Source organism: Chelonoidis abingdonii, chromosome 14 (genome assembly GCF_003597395.2).
Source record: "Chelonoidis abingdonii isolate Lonesome George chromosome 14, CheloAbing_2.0, whole genome shotgun sequence".
NCBI classification, from domain to species: domain Eukaryota; kingdom Metazoa; phylum Chordata; order Testudines; family Testudinidae; genus Chelonoidis; species Chelonoidis abingdonii.
Genome location: NC_133782.1, coordinates 41,267,066 through 41,292,025, shown reverse-complemented (window position 1 = coordinate 41,292,025; position 24,960 = coordinate 41,267,066). Strand labels below are relative to the sequence as shown.

The 24,960-nt window shown below is 45.2% G+C and overlaps 2 protein-coding genes across 2 annotated transcripts; both read left to right on the top strand.

The window, feature by feature from the left end:
- The first annotated feature begins 5,617 nt into the window (after nucleotides 1–5,617).
- LOC116820442 (olfactory receptor 6N1-like) lies at nucleotides 5,618–8,977 on the top strand. Its single transcript, XM_032772915.2, has 2 exons — nucleotides 5,618–5,684; nucleotides 7,865–8,977. Exon 2 carries the CDS (start codon nucleotides 7,884–7,886, stop codon nucleotides 8,823–8,825), a length of 942 nt encoding a protein of 313 aa, XP_032628806.1. The 5' UTR covers nucleotides 5,618–5,684; nucleotides 7,865–7,883; the 3' UTR covers nucleotides 8,826–8,977.
- Nucleotides 8,978–22,515: 13,538 nt separating this feature from the next.
- Nucleotides 22,516–23,478, top strand: LOC116820453 (olfactory receptor 10A4-like). Its single transcript, XM_032772927.1, has one exon. The coding sequence runs from the start codon at nucleotides 22,516–22,518 to the stop codon at nucleotides 23,476–23,478; it is 963 nt and encodes a 320-aa protein (XP_032628818.1).
- Nucleotides 23,479–24,960: the final 1,482 nt, after the last annotated feature.

Sequence of the window (24,960 nt, the reverse complement as noted above, 5' to 3'; positions counted from 1 at the left end):
GAGGGATGGATTCTGAGCTCAGTTGCTCTGTAAAGACCCAGTCCAGTGTCTGTTGGAGCCAAAGCTCATCCGTCCATCTAAATCAATGGGTGTTGGAACACCCCCAAAATCAAGAATAGCTGTGTCTCACTCACTTACTCCAGATTTACGCAAGTGTGCAAAGGCTCACTAGAGATGGGTGGGTGTCATATAAGGGCCAGATTTTCCTCTAACTTACAGTGATTCAATACCACTACTGACCCCAGTGGAGCAACTCCTGATTTACAATGGGGTGAGTGAAAGGAGAATGAGAGACATCATGGTATCCTCCTACTAGATTTCTGCGTCCTGGACTGACTTGTGGACTTTTTCCCCAGTCAAACAAGCCAGCCTAGAGTAGGAAACCTGTGAAGAGACTGGTGGGATGTCATCTCAGCTACCCTGATACTTTCACTGGGTTTAGAGCCTTCTCTTACCCCAGTATGATGCATGAGATAATGGGGATGAAGGCAGAGAAGGGATCTGTCCTTGTGTGAAGGGGCATGTTAGTGGATGTGGGCATGGAGACATTCCATCCAATAAACTTACCAATACAGTACGGCTTAGTTCCAATGTATGTTTTATGTTCCTAAAAGCTCATGCTTCAGGGTTTTAGCCAGCCACTTGCAGGGGTCAGGAAGATATCTTTTTCCTGCAATGTATTCTGGGAGAAGATTTTATATTTTTAGTTTCCTTCCTTTGAAGCATCAGGGATGGCCATGGCTAGAGATGGGACATTTGATGGAGAAAGCCAGGGCTCTGAGATAGCACTAAGCATTCTCTCGCTCAGGAGCTGGGCTGGCTGGTTCTTATTCACATGCTCAGGATCTAACTTTTGGCTCTTGACACAGTCTCACATGATATTCTCATAAGTAAGCTGGAGAAAGGTGGTCTTGTGGGAACTACCATTAAATGGGTAGATAATTGGTTAAAAAACTGTAAACAAAAAGAAGCTATTAATGGAATTGTGTCAGATTGGAGGGAGGTCTCAAGTGGGGTTCCACAGGGATCTGTTCTGGGTCCAGTGTTGTTTACCATCTTTACCAATGACCATGTGGCAGGAATAGAGACTACACTGATCAAATTTGCATAGGACACAAAGCTGGTGGGCAGGGGTGCAAACACTTTGGAGGATAAAGCTAAAATTCAGACGGATCTTTGTAAATTGTAGAATTGGACTCTAGACAACAAAATGAAATTTAACAAAGAGAAATGTATGGTGCTGCACTTAGGGACGAAAACATCAAATGCCCAAATACAGACCCGGTGTAACTGGCTTGGCGTCTGCACTGCTGAGAAGGATCTAGGAGCTGTGGTGGATCACAGCCACAAAACGAGTCAGCAATGTGATGCTGTTCCAAAAAAAGCAAATGCAATTTTGGGTTGCATTAAGAGAGTCATAGCATGCAGATTATGGGAGGTGATAGTAACGCTCTGCTTGGTGCTTGCTAGGCCGCAACTAGAGTACTCTGTCCAGTTTTGGTCACAAATGTACAGCAAGGATATGGAGAAACTGGAAAGGATCCAGAGGCAAGTGACAAAGATGATCAAAGGGATGGAATGCAAGCTCTATGAGCAAAGGCTGATGGAACTGTATGTTTAGTTTGGAAAAGAGGAGAGTAAGGGGAGACGTGATAGCTGTCTTCAAATACTTGAAAGGTTGCCATAAAAAGATGGAGAAAAAGTGTTCTCTCTTGCTACAGACGCCAAGACAAGGGACAATATGTTCAAACTACAGCACAGCAGATTTAGATTAAATCTCAGGAAAAACTTCCTAATTGTATGAACAGTAGGACAATAGAACAGATGCCTCGAGAGGTCCTGGAAGTTCCTTCACTGTAGGTTTTCAAAAGGATGCTGAGCAGACACCTGTCTTGGATGGTTCAGACACAACAAATCCTGCATCTTGATTTTGTGGCTATGTCTACACTACAATAAAAGACTTGTGACAAGTCCGCGGTTGGTCCAGGTCAGCTGGCTCAGTCTCTCGGAGCTCAGGCTGCGGGACAACAAAATAGCAGTGTGGCTGATTGGATGGGGGATGGAGCCAGGGCTGTGAGACCCCCGTGAGTGGGGAGGGGTAAGGAGCAGATACACTATATAAGGAACAATAAGGGGAAGCAAATGGGAAAAGAGGGAAAAAGGCAGCTATACTGTATAATGGGCACTAGGGGCAGCAGAGGGTGGGGTTGGGGAAGGGGCGGCTATACTGTATAATGGGCACTAGGGGGCAGCAGAGGGTGGGGGTGGGGAAGGGGCTGCCATACAGTATCATGGGCACTAGGGGCAGCAGAGGGTTAGGGGTGGGGGAGGGGTGGCTATACTATATAATGGACACCTGGGGGAGGCAAAAGAGGGTGGAGGTGCTTCTCTAATTTCACATTGCAATATTTCCCTAAGAACAGTATTATTATAGTTTCATTATTTCAGTATTACCATCCATGTCTTCCACCACTTCTCTTTGGTCGAAATGATTCTATTCAGTTCAATGGAGCTACACCAGACTCCATTAGCCAGCTCAGTATGATTAACATCTAATTAATGCCCAGGAGGCTTTGGGTCTGTAAGTCTCTGGAGCTGGTCATAAATTTTCATGTCAACCACCTGCAGAGACTACTTATCCCCTGAGTGCTTCACTTTCCTTTGGGAGGCAGGTGGAGATTCATAGACTCATAGACTGTAGGACTGGAAGGGACCTCGAGAGGTCATCGAGTCCAGTCCCCTGCCCTCATGGGGGGGCAGTCAGTGAGATGGGGAGGCAGTCAAGGGATGGTCATAAATGGTGTCAAGGGATTGAATTCTTCAGTTCCTGCCATTGTTAGCACAGAGCAGTGTAAATCCCTGTTGGCAGAGGCAATGACCATCCTCAGAACAGCTAGGAAGAGTAATTAATATCAAGAGAATTAATTATTCCAACAACGTAGCTGAGCTGTTTGCCCTGCATTTGTGAGTGTGGCCAAGGCAAGAGACATTCCTGGACCTGGCATTGTCCCTGGTCATCTGTCCACTGTTCATATGGGCCCTGGTGCTGAGGCCTCATTGACTTCAATGGGAGCTGCAGCTGTTCATCTGGAGAAGAAGGGAATGAATAATTCCCTGAGGGGAGCAGAATCTTTCCCTTTCCACAGTGGTCCCAGGATGTTTCATGTAGAACAACAAAGATGATGCAATGTCCTTTAGCTGTCACCACTCAATATTTCCCTGCCAAGTTGTTACTGTACTTTGTGTCTCTAAAAAACAGCAGATAATCCCCTCCCTGCTCTTCTGGGCCTATTTGGAATCCAGAGATCATGTATGTTTGTCTCTGAAATTCACATGACCGTATCTGTACTTGCTTCACCCTAAACACTACAGTCATAGCTCACTGGTGTGATTAATATTGTCTTGGGATCCTGTCACACAGGCAGCGGCAGGTCCAGGCACCAGTGCTCCAAGCGCGTGTCTGGGTCGGCAAGCCGCGGAGGCCACCCTGCTGGTCCCTGCGAGGGCGGCAGTCAGGCAGTCTTCAGTGGCTTGCCTGTGGGAGGTCCGCCGGCCCTACGGATTTGGCAGCAAGTCAGTGGCAGGTACGCTAAAACCACGAGACCTGCAGATCTCCTGCAGGCAAGCTGCCAAAGGCAGCCCGCCTGCCGTGCTTGGGCAGCATAAAAGCTAGAGCCACCTCTGCACGCAGGACCACAAAGCACTTTAGCAATGCATCAAACTGAACTTGAAATAGAAATGTACTTGGTGGTCTCTGGAACTGAGCCCTGAAATGCAGCCACCTCTTACGGGCAAAGGTAGGATTGCCAATTTGGGTTAGACATATTCCTGGAGGTTTCACCCAATGACAAGATCTTTAATTAAAGATTAATCTTTAATTCCTGGAGACTTCAGGACAATGCTGGAGGGTTGGCAACCCTAGGCAAACCAACACAACACTGTTAAATAGATGATTAAAGCAGGAAGGTGAGAACAGCTGATGCAAAGTGGGACCTCTGTCTACGTCTATACTGAACACCCATGGCTGGCCCAGCTCAGCTGACTCAGGCTTGCAGAGCTTAGGTTGTGGAGCTGTTAAATTTCTGTGTAGACATTCAGGTTCTGGCATGTCTACACATCGAGAGGATCCCAGAGCCCAGGCTCCAGCCCCAGCACAAACATCTACACCACAGTTTTTAGCCCCACAAGCCAAGCACCGGGAGCCTGAGTCAGCTGACCCAGGTCATTTGAGGCTATTCTGCAGCGCTTTTATTCCAGTGTAGACACATCATTGTCGTCCCCTGCTGGAAGAAACTATTACAAAATGCTGCCACTAGCCAGTGCACACCGCTACACCTCTGAAGAGCACAAGAGAAAACTTGGTGGAGATAGATGATTTTGCATTATTGTATCGCATCGAAGCCGTATAACTTCCACCAGAAATAGCACTGTGATAGCATGGACCAGCATGTTCCAAACTGAACCCTCCACCCCCATTTCCTACAGGACTCCACTGCCTGGAATGGTGCTGGGATGCTGAATTCAGCAGGCCCCAAGAGAGGGGAATGAGCCAAACTGATAGCAGTCTTCATCTGCCTGAAAGGGGGTTCCAAAGAGGATGGACCTTGGCTGATCTCAGTGGTGATAATTGACAGAACAAGAAGCAGTGGTCTCAAGTTGCAGTGGGGGAGGTTTAGGTTGGATATTAGGAAACACTATTTCACTAAGAAAGTGGTGAAGCACTGGAATGGGTTACCTAGGGAGGTGGTGGAATCTCCATCCTTAGAGGTTTTTAAGGCCCGGCTTGACAAAGCCCTGACTGAGGTGATTTAGTTAGTGTTGGTCCTGCTTTGAGCAGGGGGTTAAACTAGATGACCTCCTGAGGGCCCTTCCAACCCTGATATTCTAGGATTCTATGCCTTATTTACGCACATACACCAGTTCTGGAACAGAGGTGGGGAAGCAGCATGCAGGGCCATTCCTTCTCCCAGGATTCTTGGTCCAAGAGCAATATCCAATTCCCAGGGAGCAACTCCACCTCAAGAACTGACTTTGTGCCCAATGCACAGAGCAAACTCTCCTGCTCACGGAGTTCTTTCTCTCCTAAGGTTGCCTTCATGCCAAACCTTGCATTCCCAACCTTGTCTTCCCAAGAGTCAAAATCTGCACACACGCTAAGGAGAAGAAATTGGAAGACTATGGTGATGCCTGACATAAAATTTGATGAAGATGACGATGATGATGATGGTAGCCCTAGGAGCCAGGACCCCGCTCTAGTAGATGCTGTGCAAAAACAGAAGCAAAAGCCTCAAATAACTTTCTGTCCAATGTATAAGTGGTAGAATCAAACCACCTTGTTTATGTTATTTAAGCTTCCATATACAAAGCTTTAGGGATTGTGTCTCCAGGGATTCTGATGATCTGAAAAAGATGCACTCCCTATAAATAGCTCAGATGACAATAGAATGTCAATTCCTACGTGAAAGTGTTGCCATTTGTTTCTGAACACTGTTGAGAACATGTTGCAAAAATTCTTTGCTATCTCCTTTTACATTTCTGTCCATCTCTCCCCACCAGAGGAGGTCACCTAGATATTCCTTCAATATCGGTTCCTAAAGAGTTTTCATTTCTTTCACAGGACTGATTGCGAAGCACAGCACTGGGTTCAAGTTGTCTATCTTGAAGAAGTCGTGGAAAGTGAATATGTAAGTACTGCTGCATCCCTATGAATAAATTTAAGAGCCTTGAACTGTGGTCCTCACCCAGCTAAAATTCTTTTGGAGACTTTTCCTTGGTAAGGGATACAGCATCAGGTCTTGAGTGAAGTAGAGTGGGGCCGTGGGGTGGAGGCGGTCGGGTGGAGGGGGTAGGGGTAATCACTTAAGAAGACCAGAATGAAGGTGACATATTTAGGCTTGGGGGAATTCAATTTTTATTTTTATATAACTGTGATGAGAAATACTGATGTTTATTTTTAAGCATTCCCTCCCCTTCCCTCCTCCCCGTTTTTACTGATTTAAATTTTCAAAGTTGTGGGAAGTTAGGGTGGGTCAGACAATAATCACTGAATGGCAGTAGAAGCTGAAAGTGACAGGGTCGATCACAGAAACCCCCTTTGGGACTGCCACCTGATGTGCTTTGACTACCTCTGAGCCCGTTTTCCCTGCCAGCTTAGGACTTTAGTACCCTGCCTGGTTTGAGCTAGACATGGTTGCCTGTCTGAAACCCAGCACCAGGTCTGAACCACGTCCCCTAAAAGCTCCAGACTTAACTGAAAACAGCTTAAGAAGTGTTCCTCTCTCCAACACTCAGATGCCCAGCTCCCAGAGGGGTCCAAACCCTAAATAAATCTGTTTTACCCTGTATAGAGCTTATTCAGGGTAAACTCATAAATTGTTCGCCCTCTATAACACTGATAGAGAGAGATGCACAGCTGTTTGCCCCCCCCAGATATTAATGCATACTCTGGGTTAATTAATAAGTAAACTGTGATTGTACTAAATACAAAAATTAGGATTTAAGTGGTTCCAAGTAATAACAGACAAAACAAAGTGAATTACCAAGCAAAATAAAATAAAACATGCAAGTCTACATCTAATACAGTAAGACAATGATTACAGATGAACTCTCACCCTCAGAGATGTTCCAGTTAGCTTATTTTACAAACTAGCCTCCTCCTAGTCTGGATCCAGCAATCACTCACACCCCCATGATTACTGTTCTTTGTTCCAGTTTCTTTCAGGTATCCTTTTGGGGTGGAGAGGCTATCTCTTGAGCCAGCTGAAGACAAAATGGAGGAGTCTCCAGGGGTTTAAATAGACTTTCTGTTGTGGGTTGTGACCCCCTCCTCTCTTCTATGCAAAATCCAGCTCCAAGATGGAGTTTTGGAGTCACATGGGCAAGTCACATATCCATGCATGACTCAATTTTAACAGGCAGCAGCCATTGCCCCCATACTATCTTGAATATTTCCAGGAAGACTTCTTATATGGATTGGAGAACCTCCAAGATCCATTGTCAGTTAAATGTTTCTTAATTTGCACATTCCTTTCTCAAGAAGCTGACCAAATGCTTTACTAAGGCTACTTAAACTCAAACAAGTACACAGCCAATATTCATAACTTCAAATACAAAAATTACACATGAATACAAATAGGATGAATATAACCTTTACAGAGGTATGTTACATTACATATGTGGCATAAAACATAATCCAGTTATATCATATTTACTTTCATAAGCATATTTCCATAAAGCGTTATTGGGGTGCAGCGTCACACTGAGATTCAAAAAGTTAAAGATTTATAGTCATTAAAACACAAATTGTCAACATCACATGTCAAAATGTATGAAGTATATATCTTTAAATCAAAATCTGCTAAGTTCTCAAGTAGCATTTTATTTTTTGACTTTTCCTGTCTGTAAATTTTTATTATTATAGATGGAAATATTTTTGTTGGTTTGTGTTCATGCAGTAAAATTGATGTTTACCTAAAAATTCTAATCCTTCCCAGCCTAACTACATTGGAGTAGTTCTCAAACTGTGCTCTATGGAGACTTTCATTTCGGTCCATACAATGAAACCTTGCAATAAATAAGTTGTGTTTGGAAGGCCTGATCTTATTCATAGGCTTGGCAGAATTAGATTATAACCCACTAGATTCTCCTCCCCTCACAGAACTGGTGATGGAACCCAGGAATCCTGATTCACAGCCCCTCCAGCTCTAACCCACCAGACCCCACTCCCCTCCCAGATCTGGGAAGAGAACCAGGAATCCTGGCTCCCACTCACCCCCACCCGACTCAACCCTATTCCCTTCCCAGACCTGGAACAATATTAACAACTTTACCATTTACATGGCCACTCTTTTCATTTCTCTTGCAGGTGACATAGTCAGTGTAAGATGGAATGGGCAAACCAGTCCATTGTGACTGAATTCATCACCACTGGGTTCCCCAGCCTGAAGAAGATCAGGGTCCCGGTTTTCTTGCTGGTCTTGCTCATGTACATGGTGACCATGATGGGAAACATGGTCATTATCTTTCTCACCAGGACTGATCCCAGCCTCCGCACCCCTATGTACTACTTTCTGGGCAACTTCTCCTTCCTGGAGATCTGGTACACCTCGGTCACAGTGCCCAAGATGCTGACTGACCTGTTGGTGGAAAGGAAGGTGATTTCCTTTAACGGCTGCATCTCCCAGCTTTATTTTTTCCTAGCCCTGGGTGCCACTGAGTGTCTCCTCTTGGCAGTCATGGCTTATGACCGCTACTTGGCTATATGCAGCCCCTTGAGGTACACAGCTCTCATGAGTGGCACGGTGTGCATCCAGCTCACCACCTGGTCCTGGATCACCAGCTTCCTCCTGCCCTTAGTACCAGTGATCCTCATCTCCCAGCTCCGTTTCTGCGGCCCCAACGTGGTGGATCACTTCTTCTGCGACATCTTGCCTGTGCTAAGGCTGGCCTGTGCCAACACCCACCTCAATGAGATGCTCAGCTTCTTCCTCTGCTCCTCAGTCATCCTGGGCTCCTTCATGTTGACCATGGCCTCCTATGGGAGCATTATCACCACCATCCTCGGCATCCCCTCAGCCGCTGGGCGCAAGAAAGCTTTCTCAACCTGTGCCTCGCATCTGACAGTGGTGGCAGTCTTCTATGGCACAGTGACCTTCATGTATGCCCGGCCCACAAGGAAATTCTCCTTCCAGCTGGACAAGGTGGTTGCAGTCTTCTACTGCGTGGTCACCCCGCTTCTCAATCCCATCATATACAGCCTCAGGAATCAGGAGGTGAAGGAGGCCCTGAGAAAAGCCCTGTATGGCAAAGGGAGAGCCCTAAAATGACACTGGCAGGGACAGAAAAGGCTGAAACAAATACAGGGAAATTGGCAAACCTGCCAATAAGGAGTGGAGGGTATGCCTGCTTTGAATGGGGAGTCCACCATGGTTTGCTGGACTGACTGCAGACCCACCCCCCAAACTGAGTGTTCCAAAGGAACCTAAGGGAATTAGGAGACTAGCTTCAATGGAATTTTGATACTTAACTCCCTTCTGCTCCATGGAAATTCCCAGCCTTCTTGCCTGGATTGAAATGTTCGCTCGGGCAGTATGACAGCACTGCTTTGCACTAGTCTTGCCTCAGCATGAGAGGGTGGGCAAGACAACTTCTCGAGGGCCCTTCCAACCCTTCATTGCTGTGATCCTACAAAGCAAAGGGCGGAAGGCTAGTCCGTGGCCCGGGCACTAGGATATGATATAAAAGGGTTGGCTTCAAGTTCCTGCGGCTGGTGACTAATGGGCGGTAGGGACATAGGTGAAAATGCCACTGAGTGCCTAAATACTTTTAAAAATCTGCCCTTTGGGGGGCCTCACTTTCCTACCTCCTAGGGATGTTGCAAGGATAAATATGTTAAAGATTACAAGGCACTCAGGAATACTGTAATGGGGGCCAAATAAGTACTTTAGCCAGATATAAATATATTGCAATAACCCTCTTGTTATTTTTAACATTCAGTTCTATTTTCCTTTTCTATTTCTGCATATTGTGATAGACCCAGGCCAGTTGGGTACAGCAGAATAGCAGAAGGCAGATATATTGGCCACTGGATTAACAGTTTTCTGTTCCCTGACTGACCAGAGCAGGGGCTGCTCCAGGCTAATGAGAACACCTGACTCTAATTAACCTGCAAAGAGTCAGGTGAGGCCATTTGGTTAATGTGACCACCTGACTCTAATTAAGGCCCTGCTGATACTATAGAAAGGGCTTACTCCAGTCAGACAGGGAAGATCCAGGGAGCCAGAGGCGAAGAAGTGCGACTGAAGGGCTGGTTACTGAAGACACCCTCAGACCATCGTTAAAGGAGCCCTAAGATAAGGATGAAGAAGGGAGAAGCAGGAGAGCTGTGGGGAAGTGGTCCAGGGAAATGTAGCAACTCTGGCAGTGAAAGGTTGGCTGCCAACAACTGCTACCATTAGGGTCCCTGGGCCGGAACCTGGAGTAGAGGGTGGGCCTGGGTTCCCCCCAACCCACCACTACAAGAACATATCCTGGGAGTGGAAGTCAGGCCCCTGTCAGTACAGGAGGCTGAACAGAGACTGTGGGAGTTCTCTCACCAACCTCCTTGCAGGCCTATGAGTAGTCTGTAACCCTGGCCCTAGAGAGAGAAGGGCTACGTGGAGGGTCACAATGAGCCACTGAGGCTAGCATAAACTGCCTAGAAGCGCAGGACCCACGGGAGCAAGGTCAGAGCTCTGCCACAATATATATGTGCATATATGGTCTACAATATATGTAACCCATTGCAGGTGGGCTGTTAATAAAGTTTGTCTCTACATTTGTTTTGTCTCTTCATTTGTTTTCCCCTTTGTTCTGGTGGTGATTAGTTTAAAGTATCAGTTGCAACCCAGGCTGGAACTTTCAAAGGGATTCTAGATCCCATTGACAATAAATAGGAGTTGGCAGTGGAGGCTGGATTCACAAACAAACTAACTTTTAGGCACCTAGAAGATCACTGGGATTTGCAAAGCCTGAATGAGAGTTGAATGGAGGGAGATAGATAAGAAAAAAAAATCAGTTTCAGGTTGAAATGAATCAATATTTTTTCCCAAGATTTTTATATTTGGCCATGTAATGATTCACTGGGCTCTAAGTGAGGGCTCTGGAAACTGGCTGTCTCAAGAAAGAGGAGGACTATAAGGATGTTTCTTTATTTTCCAGTGGGAGATTTTCAAAAGTCTTTAAACTTCCTTAGTCTCTTTTAAAAATTCCAGCCTGGAATTCCTGGCCTCTATTAGTTGAGCGAAAGCAGGTCTCCTTTAGCTACCAGCAGATCCCTTGTTCTCTTCTGGGTCCAGCCCACAGAGTGGGACATACTGCAATTATGAACATACGACACAGTCCTGGCAGTTACGAAAAAGGCTAATATCAATCTGGGGTGTATTAACAGAAGTGTCATACATAATCCATGAGAGGGAACTTTCTTGCTCTACTCAGCACCAGTGAGGCCTCAGCTGGAGTCCTGTGTCCTGTTCTGGGTGCTACACTTAAGGGAAGACGAGGATAGATTGGAGAGAGTCCAGAGGAGAGCAGCAAAAATGAGCAAAGGTTTAGAAAGCCTGACCTGTGAGGAAAGGATAAAACAACTAGGCATGTTTAGTGCTGAGAAGAGAAAACTGAGGGGAGACCTGAGAAGTTTGCAGATATGCTAAGGGCTGTTCTAAAGAGGACAGAGATCCATGGTTCTTCATGTCCACTGAAGGCAGGACAAAACCCAATGGGCTGGATCTTCAGCAAGGGAGAGTTAGATTGATATTAGTGAAAAATTTCTAACTCTCAGGGAAGTTAAGCCCTCAGATCCTGGTGTGCTGACACAGGAAGGGTTAATGCTGTGCCCTGCCTCTCTATGGGGCCACCTGGGGCAAGGCAGGCTCCTGGATGGTCTGCCTGGAACTAGGGGTTAGCTTCACAAAAGGACCTAGGCATGGGGATGCTGAGAATCACCCCAACTAACTTCTAGGTGCCTAGAAAATCACTGGGATTCCCCAGAGGAGCCTGATCTGGGAGGCGACCTCAGAGTACGCTTATAGGATCGGGCCTCACAGGCAGGGGTGAAAGTAACTTAAAGGACTTGCCGGTACTCCCAGAGGGGGAGAGGAGGGGCCTTCACCGGAAGAGGCGTGGTCTCTATTGGAAGAGCTGGGGCCTTTAAATCCCGGGGCTTTTAAATCAAGATTTAAAGAGCTCGGGGATTCAGCTGAAGCTAGGAGCTAGGCCCTTTAAATCATCCCTGGAGCTACTAGCTGCAGAGGTGGCTGAGAGCTCTGGGGTTTGGGCAGGGGTGAAAGTAATTTACATTTCTTACCCAAATGGTCCAAACGCAAGCAACCCACCTCTCCTACGTACTTCATGGATCCCTCCCATTGCATGACATGGATAGAGAAAATAAAGCTACTATTACTGCTACCAGTACTGTCTGTAATAAAACTTTACTATTGGAATAAGCCTGAAAAAGTGAAAACTCACTGTCACATTTTTCTCCATGTCTTCCCTCCTCCTCTAGCCAGGCTATGGACACTAGGCTCCATGCTTTATCCTTGCCTGGCACTGAGCAGCAGCTGCCAGGGCTTCCCTCTAGCTTGCAGCAAGGAGCAGGGAGACTGGCTGAGGGAAGGAGAAGCCTGCCTTCTGCATAAGTCTGTTTAAACTCAGGGTACGTCTACACTACGAGATAATTTCGAATTACATTAAACCGGTTTTGTAAAACAGATATTATAAATTCGATTTCATGCAACCACACTAGGCACAGTAATTCGGTGGTGTGCGTCCATGGTCCGAGGCTAGTGTCGATTTCTGGAGCGTTAGCATTAGTGGTAAGCTAGTTCCGACTATCTCCAATTTCCCGCAGTATCCCCACGCCACCTGAATATCTGGGGACCACTCAATTGAGCAACGGTTCTGAGAAATGTCGTCATACAATGTCCTTCCTCCAGGAAACCAAACAGCAGAACAATCCTTTCCGCGCCCCATTTTTCCCTGGATTGCCGAGCAACGCCCATAGCACGGCCAACCTAATAGAGCCACGTTCATATACATTTTTTTTTTTACAAGTCACCTAGTTAATTTTCTGATGCCGCGGACCAAGCCGATACTTCCAGCGCTACAAGCACCAAATCTCATTGCTTTTTGATAGGAAGGTTGCATATATATTGCATGTACAATCATCTGTACCCATCTAACTGCTGGATTAATAAACTGGCAAGAAGGGATGACGGTATTATTCTCCTTCTCAGCACTTAAAAGTTACTTCTAATCATCGATGGCCCTAGGGCTGCAGAATCGCCGGGGGGGTTGCAAAAGCAAAACTGGACTAGACTCCCGAGTACAATCCCTACCTTTATGTTTAAAAAGAATAGCAGTCCTCCTAGCTAGATATGGGGCAAGATTATACTTAGAGAGACCACGTGTATCAAGAGAGCACAGCGCCCAGTCACGTATTCACAGGGGTGCCATCAAACAACCCACCTGGTGCTTCCCCTCCCTTACAACTTCCTGGGCTACGACTGTGCAGTGTCCCTCCCATGTGTCCCATGAAGATATAAAGAAGCGATAACGAAACACCTTAGAGAGTCCTTTAGCGACACTAAAACTTGAGGGGAGGCAGCCTCCCGAGGGCATGAAAAGCCCAGGCAGGACACTTCAAGCGGTGTGGGGGAGAGAATTCCCAGCATCCATTCTAATTAATTTCCAAGCAAGTGAGACAGCAATCTTTCCTCTACACATGAAGAGTGAGTGGGCCTGATGAAAGCTCATCGCGCCACCAGTTGCTATGAATGAAGCCGGTTACAGCTTTCTGTCCTATCTACTGATGAGTGACGCAGTGAATCATTCCTGTTATACCAGGCCACCCTCCTCCAGGTCCAACAGTCAGCATATACAAGCATACAGAGCACTTAGGGTTCATAAAGACCAACGTTACCACTCCTACACACATACCCACCGCCAATGGACAGGGGAGAGAAGTGATACGCTTCGAATCTAGTACACACATACGCATCTCACAGCAGCAAATCATAGACAAACAGGGGATATGAAAGAATTATCAAGACATGAGTCTTTCCCCTTCCTTTTCATGTGGGGTGAGTAAACTGAGGAGACTATCCTGAACCCAAAGACATGTGTTAACCTACAGGCATTGGGAGCTAGCCAAGACAAATACTATTAGTCGGACTGCTGTAGGACTTGTGGATAGCATGATCCCTCAGTACCTCCATCTCTCCATTAAGCATCCACTTGAGTCTCTGGCTTCCTGATTACTCTTGTTCAGGCAGTGCAACTGTGTAGACGGAGATTTTTATTATAACACTTTGGCTTCGATCTTCTGTAACGGAGCTTCGATAGAACAGATTTGTCTCCCCATACAGCGATCAGATCCAGTATCTCCCGTTCGGTCCATGCTAGGGCTCTTTTTGGATTTGGGACTGCATTGCCACCCGTGCTGATCAGAGCTCCATGCTGGGCAAACAGGAAATGTAATTCAAAAGTTCGCGGGGCTTTTCCTGTTTACCTGCCCACTGCATCCTAGTTCAGATTGCTGGCCAGAGCAGTCAGTGGTGCACTGTGGAATACCGCCCGGAGGCCAATAACGTCGATTTGCGGCCACACTAACCCTAATCCGATATGTTTATATGGATTTTAGCGCTACTCCTCTTGTTGGGGAGGAGTACAGAAATCGATTTAAAGAGCCCTTTATATCGATATAAAGAGCGTTGTAGTGTGGACGGGTACAGAGTTAAATCGATTTAAACGCGTAGTGTAGACCAGGCCTCAGCTGTTCCCTGCGCGGTTCAGGAACATTTCAAAGAGGATCTATAAGCAGTTTGGACATCACAACCATGATCCTCTGCTGGGGAGGGAATGGGATAGATTTGAACTTGGAAGTGGTTCCTGATTTTGATTGTGTTTTTTGTGTACAGGAGATCCCCTCATCCCAGGGGCAGAAAATAACTGCCCCTGCCATGGCCACACACTGTTCTTATGCAGGCAGCAGCAGCAGGCATCTCAGCCAGTGTCCCTACTGCAAGCTGGAGCCTAGAGGAGAACCCTTGCTGGGGGAGGGGGGAAGGAATGCAAAGCCTTGTCTGCAGCCTTGCTGGAGGAGGGGGAGGGAGGAGACGAGAAACCAATGTGACAGTGAGTTTCCCCTTCCACCTGCTTTTATTAGCTCTGGATTTAAGCAGTGGAGCCAAATGCTTGTATTTGTTGTGTATATTAGTATTGGAGACAAGATCCCCTCATCCCGGGGGCAGACAAGGACTGTCCCTGCCAGGGTCAAGCACACCCTCCCTACTCCCCCCAGCTACTGTGAGTGAAATTAACAAAGATGCCAGAAACCACTGCTAACCTCGAGGGCTGAACCACTCAGGAACAGCTGAGTTTAAACTATTCTTATACAGTGGACAGGCTTCTCCCTCCCTCAGCCAGTCTCCTTTTCTTACCAGTCCTCCGTACCGGCCCGTACTGGCCTACTTTCACCTCTGCTCACAGGTGAGTAAGGTAGAGGAACCCCGATATTATCCTGTCACTCTGGGGCTCAGGCAGCTGGATGCCTGGCAAGGGACTGCAGTTCACATGCCCAGAGGCAGAAACATAGGTGCTGAGGGAACTTTTACTGCAAAAATTCAGATGTTGAGTGAGTTTTAGATCCTACAGATTTCAAGGGTAGCTGAGTGGGGGATTTGTGAATCCCAGTGGGGCTTGCTTATGGGATTTAGGCACCTCTCATGGTAGTGAGGTGCCTAAATCCTTTTGTGATGCTAGCTCTTGGTGCCTAATTCCCTTAGGCCCCTTTGACCATGACAGACTGTTTCTCTCTGGGCCAGATTTTCTCCAGCTGTAAATTATTTCAATGGACCAATGTCAGTTTACATCAACTGAGGATCTACTTATCTACCCTCCCAACTTTCTCACCAAGTTATTTTACACCAGCTTCCTTTCTGTCCCACCACCCAATCTGGCTACCATCCATGTAAGAGCCTTCTTCCATACCAGCCCTCACCCCATCCCAGCCAGTGTCCTCCCATCCCACTCCCCAATTCCTTCTTCCCCCTCACTCCCACTCCTTCCTCTGTAGCCCCCACCTTACAGAACTGTGCCTCCGGATTCATACACCCTCCGTCTGTTCATCCGGCAGTGGCCTACTCCCCCTGCTCCCCAATCTCTCCTTTTCTCCAATTCCTGCCCTCTGATACTCTTTTCCCATTTCTCATTTCCTAGTTAACTCTGTGTACATGGGAGTTCCAGAATGGAGCCTTCAGTTTCCATTGCTACACTGATCCCACCTGATAACACACGTTACTTCCCTAGGACTCTGGCCTTAGCCTCCTCTACAAATAGGAACAAAGAGTGAGGCCACTCTTACGGAATAGAAGGCTGTATTCTGCAAGGCACAGACTCTGCAGAGGATTTGGGGTCTTCATGAAAAAGGCACTCAACACGAGCACCCAGCATGGCGGCATGTCTAAAATGGTCAAGGAGATGCTTGGATGTAGAACAAGGGGAGAAGAGAACAGGAGTAATGAACTGATAGCACTTCTATACACAACAGCGGTGAGACCAGGACTGGAATACTGCATCCTGTTTTCATGTCCACTTTGAAAGAGGATCTAGAAAAAAACTGGACAGAGTACAGAGCTGAGTCACCGAAATGATTTGAGGGTTGGAAAAGAAAAAAGTAAGAGAATTAAAGAGGTCAATCTCTTTCACTTTCTGTAATGAAGGTCCAGAAGTTACTTGATCCAAGTGCGTGCCTCCTTCATGGGGAGAGACTACTGAGTATTTAAGGGTTGTTTAATCCAGCAGAGAAAGGATTAATAAGAACAAATGGCTGGAAGTTAAAACCAAACAAATTAAAATTAGAAATAAGGCCCACGTTTTTCTCTATGAGGGTGGTTAAAGGCTGGAACAAACTCCCAAGGGAAGTGGTGGACCTCCATCTCCTGAGGTCTTCAGTTCCAGGGTGTATGCATTCAGTCAAAACCAAATTAATGGGCTCAATATAGGAGTAACCTGGTGAAATTCTGTGCACTGTGATATGCAAGGGGTCAGACTAGTCTCTTCTGGCCTTAAAATCTATGAATGCTGTGATTCATCAGCGAGTTGCATAACCCATGTTTAATGCTGTAAAGCATTTTGCCATATAATACACCATTCAAAGAGCTGCTCTACTGGACCATCTCCTGTGGAATCCCATGGGCCTGGTTGAGAGGTCTCAGCCAGGCAAGACTGAACCCAGTTATGTATGAAACATACTTTACTAAATAAAGTTCATTTTATTGTCAGATATTTGCAACTAACCAATCATGATGCAAATTGCCTCCCATTAATTGTATTGGTCTTTTCACTCTGGAACCTACTGCCTACTCCATTGTCCCTCTCTGCCAGTGACAGAAGGAGAGAGAGAGATGCCATTGTACTGAACAGCCATACAGATGTCACACTAGTAACATGATTAAAGATTACCCCTAGGAGGAAAGGTTACAGAATCAATGTCTAACAGTGCTTCATAGCTGGTGAATGTCAGAGATTTCATTGAGGCTACCACTAATATTCACTAGATAGGAAGCTGGCCCATTGATTCTAATGATGTGACACCAATGTACCCCAGATGGGGTTCTGGCCCCATTGACTCCAATGGAGCTATGGCTTATGGGATCTGGTTTTACTGATTTACATCAATTAAGAATCTGGTTCATTAATGTCAATGGAGTTTTGCTGTTTTACACCAGCTTGGGATCTGGTTCACTGCTTATTTTCTTGTCTCTACCTCGTCTTCGGATGAAGAATCTGTGATTCTTTAGGGAGCTAGTCCCAAAGCTTACTCAAGAGCATAGATATACTCAGCATTCTGTCAACACAGTAGTCCTTTGAAAAGAGAGGAGAGAGGCTTCCTTGTTCATACCTGAAGGTAGGTTAAGCATTTCTACCTTCCACACACAGCAGGTTCACTGGAATTAGTTCTGCTGATCTGTTCCTCCTTTCCTTGCATCTCATGTGCTCATTGACATCTGTGCAAAGTGGGTGGAAAACAACACCTAGTGAGAATTCTACTCTCATTTCAGCCACTGGAAGCATTTTATGTTCCCTTTGCAAAGATGTACATGACAATGCAAGGCAGAAAGTAATGAAGAATCATTGGCCATATTCTTCTTTTAATTGCACTGAAGTAATCCCGGAGTAGCTCCATTAAAGTCAGTGCATCAAATCCAATCTAAATTAACATAGCTTTATTTATGTCAATGGAGTTATGTTGACTTAAATTAGATGAGGATCTGGCCCAAAAGATTTACTCCAGATTTAGGAGGCCATACCTACAGAATGGGGGACTGTATCTTGGAAATTATGACCTCAGAAAAGTATTCAGATCATAGTGCACAAACCACTCAACATGAGCTCCCAGAGTGATGCTGTGGCAAAAAGGGCTAATGCAATCTTTGGAAGTACAAGCCAGGAAGTAGGAGCAGGAAGGTGATTTTACCTCTGTGTATGGCATTGGAAAGACCGATACTGGAATACTGCATCCAGTTTTCATGTCACATTTTTAAAAGGCTGCTGAAAAATTGGAGAAGGATCAGAAAGGAGCCACAAAAATGTGTGAGGGCTGGAGAACATGTCTGACTGACAATGGGAGACTTAAAGTGCTTGATCTAATTAGCTTTATTGAAAAGATGGTTGAGCAGTGAATTGATATACTGTACGTTTTTATGGGAGGGGGAAATACAGGGTACTAAAGCCTCATTAATCTAGCAAGGAAAGGTACAACAAGAACCGATGGCTATAAACCAAAGGTAGACAAATTACAATTAGAAATTAGGTACAATTTTGAGAGAAGTTTCTTAACCACTGGAACAATCTACCCAGGGAAGAGGTGGAGAATCCACTTCTTGATTTCCTCAGGTTCCTTTATGGAAGACATGCTTTAGTGAAACCCAAGTTATTAGACTCAGTAGAGTGGTAACTGGGTGATATTTAATGGCCTATGAGATACAGGACCCTTCTGACATTAAACTTTTTGAATCCATGAGCTTACACTGAGATCAGATTCTAGCCTTAAATGTTTTAAGAAACAGGATTTACTCTGGAATTATTCTAGTGTCACTGAGAGTGGAATGCTGCCCAGAATAAGAGTCAGACCTTGGGGCCAGATCCTAAACCGGTGTAAAAAAGCCTAGTGTCACTAACTTCACTATATCAATTTACAGCAGCTAAACATCTGACCCATCCAGCTGAGGATCTGACCCATTAAGTCTAACTTCTATTTTTACTCATCTCTTTCATAGCAGTGAAATATTTATGCATAGTGTCCAGATTTTAAAAGGTCTAAAGATGCATATAGATGCCCAGTTAGATTGTCAAAAATACCTAAACAGATTAGGCACCTAACTCCCACTGAAATCAAATGACAGTTACACATCTTATCTGCTTGAGATTTTTAGAAATCCCTCTAGGGATCTACCTGTATCTTTAGGGACCAAGCTACCTTTGGAAATCTGGCTGTATCGACATATGTTACATAGTACTGAAATATATAGTACCTGGAAAATTGTTCTGAACTCCAGTTAACAAACAGAAGTAACGTAAAGGAACCAATACAGGTGGAATTACAGGCCTGAGCTATTGGGAAAGATCCATAGCTGGTGTAAATTTCAATAGTTCCATTGATCTCAGTGCAATAATGCTGGGTTACACCAACTAATGGCCCAACGTGGGAAAATTCTCAGATCCCACTGAGGAATACACTAAGAAACTGCACCATCTACTCAGGACACTCCCTACACTAACACTGGAACAAATCAACATACCCTTAGAGCCCCGACCAGGCTTATTCTATCTACTACCCAAGATCCACAAACCCGGAAATCCTGGACACCACATCATCTCGGGCATTGGCACTCTCACTGAAGGACTGTCTGGATATGTGCGAACTCTGCTACTCAGACCCTATCCACCAGCACTCCCAGCTATTCTCCGTGAACACCACTGCATTTCCTAGGACACTTACATTGCATTGCGTCACCTCCAGAAAACACCATCCTAGCCACATCGGATGTAGAGGCCTCTACAAACATTGCCCACACACAGATTGGAATACAAGCTTGTCAGGAACAGTATCCCTTGATGATGCCACAGCACAGCTGGCCTAGCTGAGCTTTCATGTGTCTTTTTATACTCACCACATCAGCCCTATTTCAAGTTTGATGACCAATATTAATCTCAGATCAGTGGCAACTGCTTTATGGGCACTTGCAATGGCCCCATCAAATATGCCCTAATATTTTTATGGCTGAACCTGGAAACAACGCTTCCTCAGCTCTCGTGTCCACTCTTATGCCCCTTCTTTTCTACCTACGCAACATGATGACATCTTCTATTCCATCTGGACCCATGGAGGAGACTCTGGAAAAATTCAACCCGATTTTCAACAGCTTCCACCCCACCATCAACCTCAGCCTGGACCAATCTACACGGGAGGTCCACTTTCTAAGACATCACGGTGCAAATAAGTGATGGTTCACATTAATACCACCCTATATCGAAAACCTACCAACTGCTATGCCTACCTTTCATGCCTCCAGCTCCCATCCCGGGCACAATCACATGTTCCATGTCTACAGCCAAGCACTGATGTTACACGCCTATTCAGAGTTGCTATATCACCTCAGACAGAGACCAACACTACAACAAAATTCTTTCCACCCCCCCAAGCATTTCTCACAAAACTACAATACCCGCACGAGAAAATAAGGAACAGTTATCAATCAAGCCAGACATGTACCAGAAGCCTCCTACTGCAAGAACAAACCCAGAAAGAAAACCAACAGGACTCCACTGGCCATCACATACAGCCCCCAGCTAAAACCCCTCCAACGCATCATTCAGGGATCTACACCATCCTGGACAATTGATCCCACACTGTTCACAGGGCCTTGGGTGGCAGACCATCCTTGCCACAGACACCTTGCCCAACCTGAAACGTATTTCTCACCAGGCACTGCACCACCGCACATAGATAAGGCCTATGCTCAGGAACCAAGTCACCCTGCATGCATACTGAACAAACCACAATGACGCAACTCTGCCCACATATCTCACACCTGGCGATCATCACGAGAACTAACCAGATCAGCCACACCATCAACGTTCCATTCACCTGCACGTCCACCAATGTAATATACGCCAACATATGCCACAATGCCCCTCTGCTATGTACATCAGGCAAACTGGACAGTCTCTACGGAAAAGGATAAATGGACACAAATCAATATTAGGAATGGCAATATACAAAAACCTGTAGGAGAGCACTCACTTCTCTGGCCACACCATACATGCAGAACACATTCAGGTGGACCTATCCTGCAGTGCATTTCAAAAACAATATCATGAATTCCAAGCAATCTTCTTCACTAAGAACGAAACCTGACTAAGATGCCATCTACAAATATCAAGTCATGAGTAATTATGCACAACTATAACCCATCATGTTCTAGCGAATTGAACACAACATAGACATAAGTGAGAAATGGCGATACTTGCCATCCTCTATACATATGCAACCAGTATCTACATCCTTGAGTTCACACCAAATGCTGTCCTACACGTAATATCACACTGGCCTCAAATCCCTACCTATTGCAGACTTAACCTCGTTTGATATCAATATTAAGTACTGTGCAATCATGATAACTATACTAACTATATACACTATGCTGGAAATTATCCGATCATATTCAATCTGATCTGATACAGTGGGTATATCAGCCAACGCAATCGTCATAATAGACAATCAACTATCAACCGTATTGTTATAGTCTCAACCAATATCTAATAGGTGAACCACGCGATCTTTGCAATAGCTAATTTATCGACTGACTAATCTACGGTACATACCCCTTAAAATACTTTGACACAAATGAATTAGTTGCCCAACTCTCCTTGAACATTGACGGGAGTTTGAGGACTAGCTTCCCATGGTACCTTTGGAAATTTCTCTTCGCTCAAATCACAGTAGTGCCTTGAATCTCCCATCAAGAGAAGGGCTCTGTCCTAGGCATTGCACTGATCCAGGATAAAAGACAGTTCCTCTCTCAATGATTTTCATTGAATCATAGAAATGTAGGCTTGCAAGAGAGAGATAATCGAGTCTAGCCTCCTGCATTGAGGCAGGACCAAGTAAATCTAGATCATCCCTGACTGGTGTTTGTCTAGCCTGCTTCCTCCAATGACAGGGATTACACAACCTCCCTTGGAAGGCTTAGATTTCATGATCTACTTCCTGAACCACATGGGCAGAGCTCAAAGCATAGGCCCCTAATGCTCAAGCTAAGTCTGGGAAATTCAGTGGGATTTGATGGTTTCACTCTCTTAGGCTCCTTTGAAAAATCACAGCCTGTAGTGTTAAGGTTGGAGCAGCAGCAAACTCATAAACCTTTTATGTGAACTAGCCACTAGAGAAGGATGAAGTTGCATGGGTTACAGCAACATCCACATAACCCAAGTACTCCCTGTACCTGCAGTAGGATGTATTGATTTTATGAGTAAGGAAATATAATTAGCAACTACCTCTTTCTCAGTTACAAGAACAAACAACCTATTTTGCACATTGTATATAACCAATAAAATACACAGGCATCATCCATCATAGATACAGTACACATAGAAGGAATGTGAAAGAGCAACTAATTGGTATGAATGGTCCAGGGACTGGGATATTCTAGTCTGGACCTTGCTGTAGAATACATATTGAGTGCAATGATCACATGGCATGGGTTACTGAAAGAGCAGAGAATCAAGCAATGATGAGTTATTTCCTTCTGCATCTGTCATTTGTTCATGCTAAACATTTTACAGCCGTAGCAACTAAACAGAAAAGGCGAGAAGGAGAAACCGATTCAGTGCCCAACTTTCATCTGATTTTTGTTGCTTATTGTTCACTTTCATGCATTTTCTTCTTTCTTTCTCTTGTCCATAATTTCCCTACAGATGTCATATAAAAAAGAAGAATTGAATGAAAGCCAAACTGTTCTCACCGAATTCACATTTGTGGCTTTCTCCTACCTCCAGGAGCTGCAGGTTCTTCTGTTTCTGGTGTTTCTATTGATCTACCTCCTCACCATCATGGGGAACATAGTCATTATTCTACTGATAAAACTCAGTCCTTCCCTCCACACCCCCATGTATTTCTTCCTGGTGAATTTGTCCTTCTTGGAAATGTGTTACACAACCAGCGTGGTCCCACAAATGTTGGTGCACCTCCTTGTAGAGCACAAAAGCATCTCCATCGTGGGTTGTGCAGCCCAGATGTATATCTTCACCATCCTGGGCCTCACAGAATGCTGCCTCCTGGCGACCATGGCTTATGACCGCTATGTTGCCATATGCCATCCCTTGCAATACACGCTGATCATGAGCAGCAGGGTCTGTGTCTGCCTGGCTGCTGCCTCTTGGCTCACTGGTTTTCTGGTGGAAGCAGCACAAACCACCTGGATCTTCACTTTGCCCTTTTGTGGCCCTCAACAAATTCACCACTTCTTTTGTGACATTCTGCCCGTGGTGAAGCTGGCCTGTGCAGACACCTCCATGAATGAGATGGCGCTGTTTGGGGTGTCCATGTTGTTCATCATGGGGCCGTTCCTGCTGATTCTGGTCTCCTACGTCCGTATCATCTCCACCATCCTAAAGATGTCCTCAGCTGAGAGCCGTCACAAGGCCTTCTCCACCTGCTCTGCACATCTGATAGTGGTGACATTATTTTTTGGAACAGCTCTTTTCACCTACTTGCAACCCAGGTCCAGCTATTCACCAAACACTGATAAGATGATTTCCCTGATGTACACAGTTGTGACACCACTGTTAAACCCTGTAATATATACCCTGAGGAATAAAGAGGTGAAGGGAGCCTTGAAGCAGACAGTGGCAAGAAACTTTTGTCCCTGGCCGAGGTGAAATCCTCACTGCTAAGAACATTTCTGTTAGGCACCTTGTACATGAAAATCCACAGAATAATAATGGACCAAATCTCTTTATTATTATTATTATTATTTTATTTTAGCACCTAGAAGCTTCAGCTGAGATCAGAGCTTCATTGTTCTATCCACAGTACAAACGCACAAATAGTAACAGGCAGTTTCTGCCTTAACACATTTACAGTCTAATGCTTTGATTTCAAAAGTGTCCTTTATAGATTAATCAATGTTGAGGCCAATAGCGATAATTAGATCATATCTGTCCTGTGTAACACAGACCATAGGATTTCATCGAATTAACTCTGTATTGAACCTGAAAAATTGTGTTTCAAAAGCATACAAAAAGGCATCCTGTCTGCCTTTCTATCCATAAAACTCATTCCCTCCCTACACACCCCCATGTATTTCTTCCTGGTGAACCTGTCATTTTCAGAAATGTGTTACCTAACCATATGTATTTCTAAAACATCAAGAGATGGGGAATCCACTTCCCTTGGTAGTTTGTTCTGATGGTTAATCACCCTCCCTGTTTAAAATTTGTGCCTTATTTCTCATTTGAATTTGTCTGGCTTTAATTTCCAGCCATGGGTTCTTGTTATGCCTTTTCTGCATCAGATTAAAGAGACCTTCGTTACTCAGTATTTTCTCTCCATGAATGTGCTTGCAAATGGCAATCAAGTAACCTCTTGGTCTTGATTTTAGTAAACTAAACAGATTGAACACCTTAAGTCTCTCACCAAAAGAGATTTTTTTTCCATTCCTCAAATCATTATTGTGGCTCTTCTCTGCATCCTCTCCAGTTAATGTGATTTTTAAGACCTATCTGAATTAGGTGCCCAACTCTTGTTGACTTTGAATGGGAGCTGAGCACCTAACTCCCTTAGGTTTCTTTGAAACATCCCAGCCTGGAGAGAGAAAGGAAGAGCATATTACTATTCCTTCCAGAGAAGGGAAATAGGGGTTGAAACCAAGATTTACAAGGACCCTGGAGGGATTTGGATGCTCAGTTAATAGGAAGTGGGTGTCCAAATACCTTATGCGAAACTCTCATCTAGCTAAATTCTAATGTGGATACTATCAGCTTCATTCTCCCTTGCTTTGCCGCCTGTTTTGTCACTTGCATTTGTTCAAAGTGAGCGCAAACTGGAACTGAAAGCCTGGAATGGGTGAATGGAAGAATCTCCCTATTCCAGCACCATTTTAAGAACTACATGTCAGGATGTAAATTATCCCATTTGTGGATCATCGGCAGCAGGGACTGAATTAAAGACCTCTGGATCTGAAAACATGAGCCCCTATTGCCTGAGCAAAAAAATATTCCACCGTTAGCTAAAAGCCAGAGGCATATTCATATACCTTGATATGGTCCAGCCACTAGAGAAGGATTGAGGCAGGGAGGATGGAATAGATCCACACTGTAGAAGTGTAACTCACACAAACAGTGGATAATCAGGTCCCAGAG

Coding starts and splice junctions, on each gene's coding strand:
- LOC116820453 (XM_032772927.1), top strand. CDS start 22,516: ATGTCATATAAAAAAGAAGAATTGAATGAAAGCCAAACTGTTCTCACC.
- LOC116820442 (XM_032772915.2), top strand. CDS start 7,884: ATGGAATGGGCAAACCAGTCCATTGTGACTGAATTCATCACCACTGGG.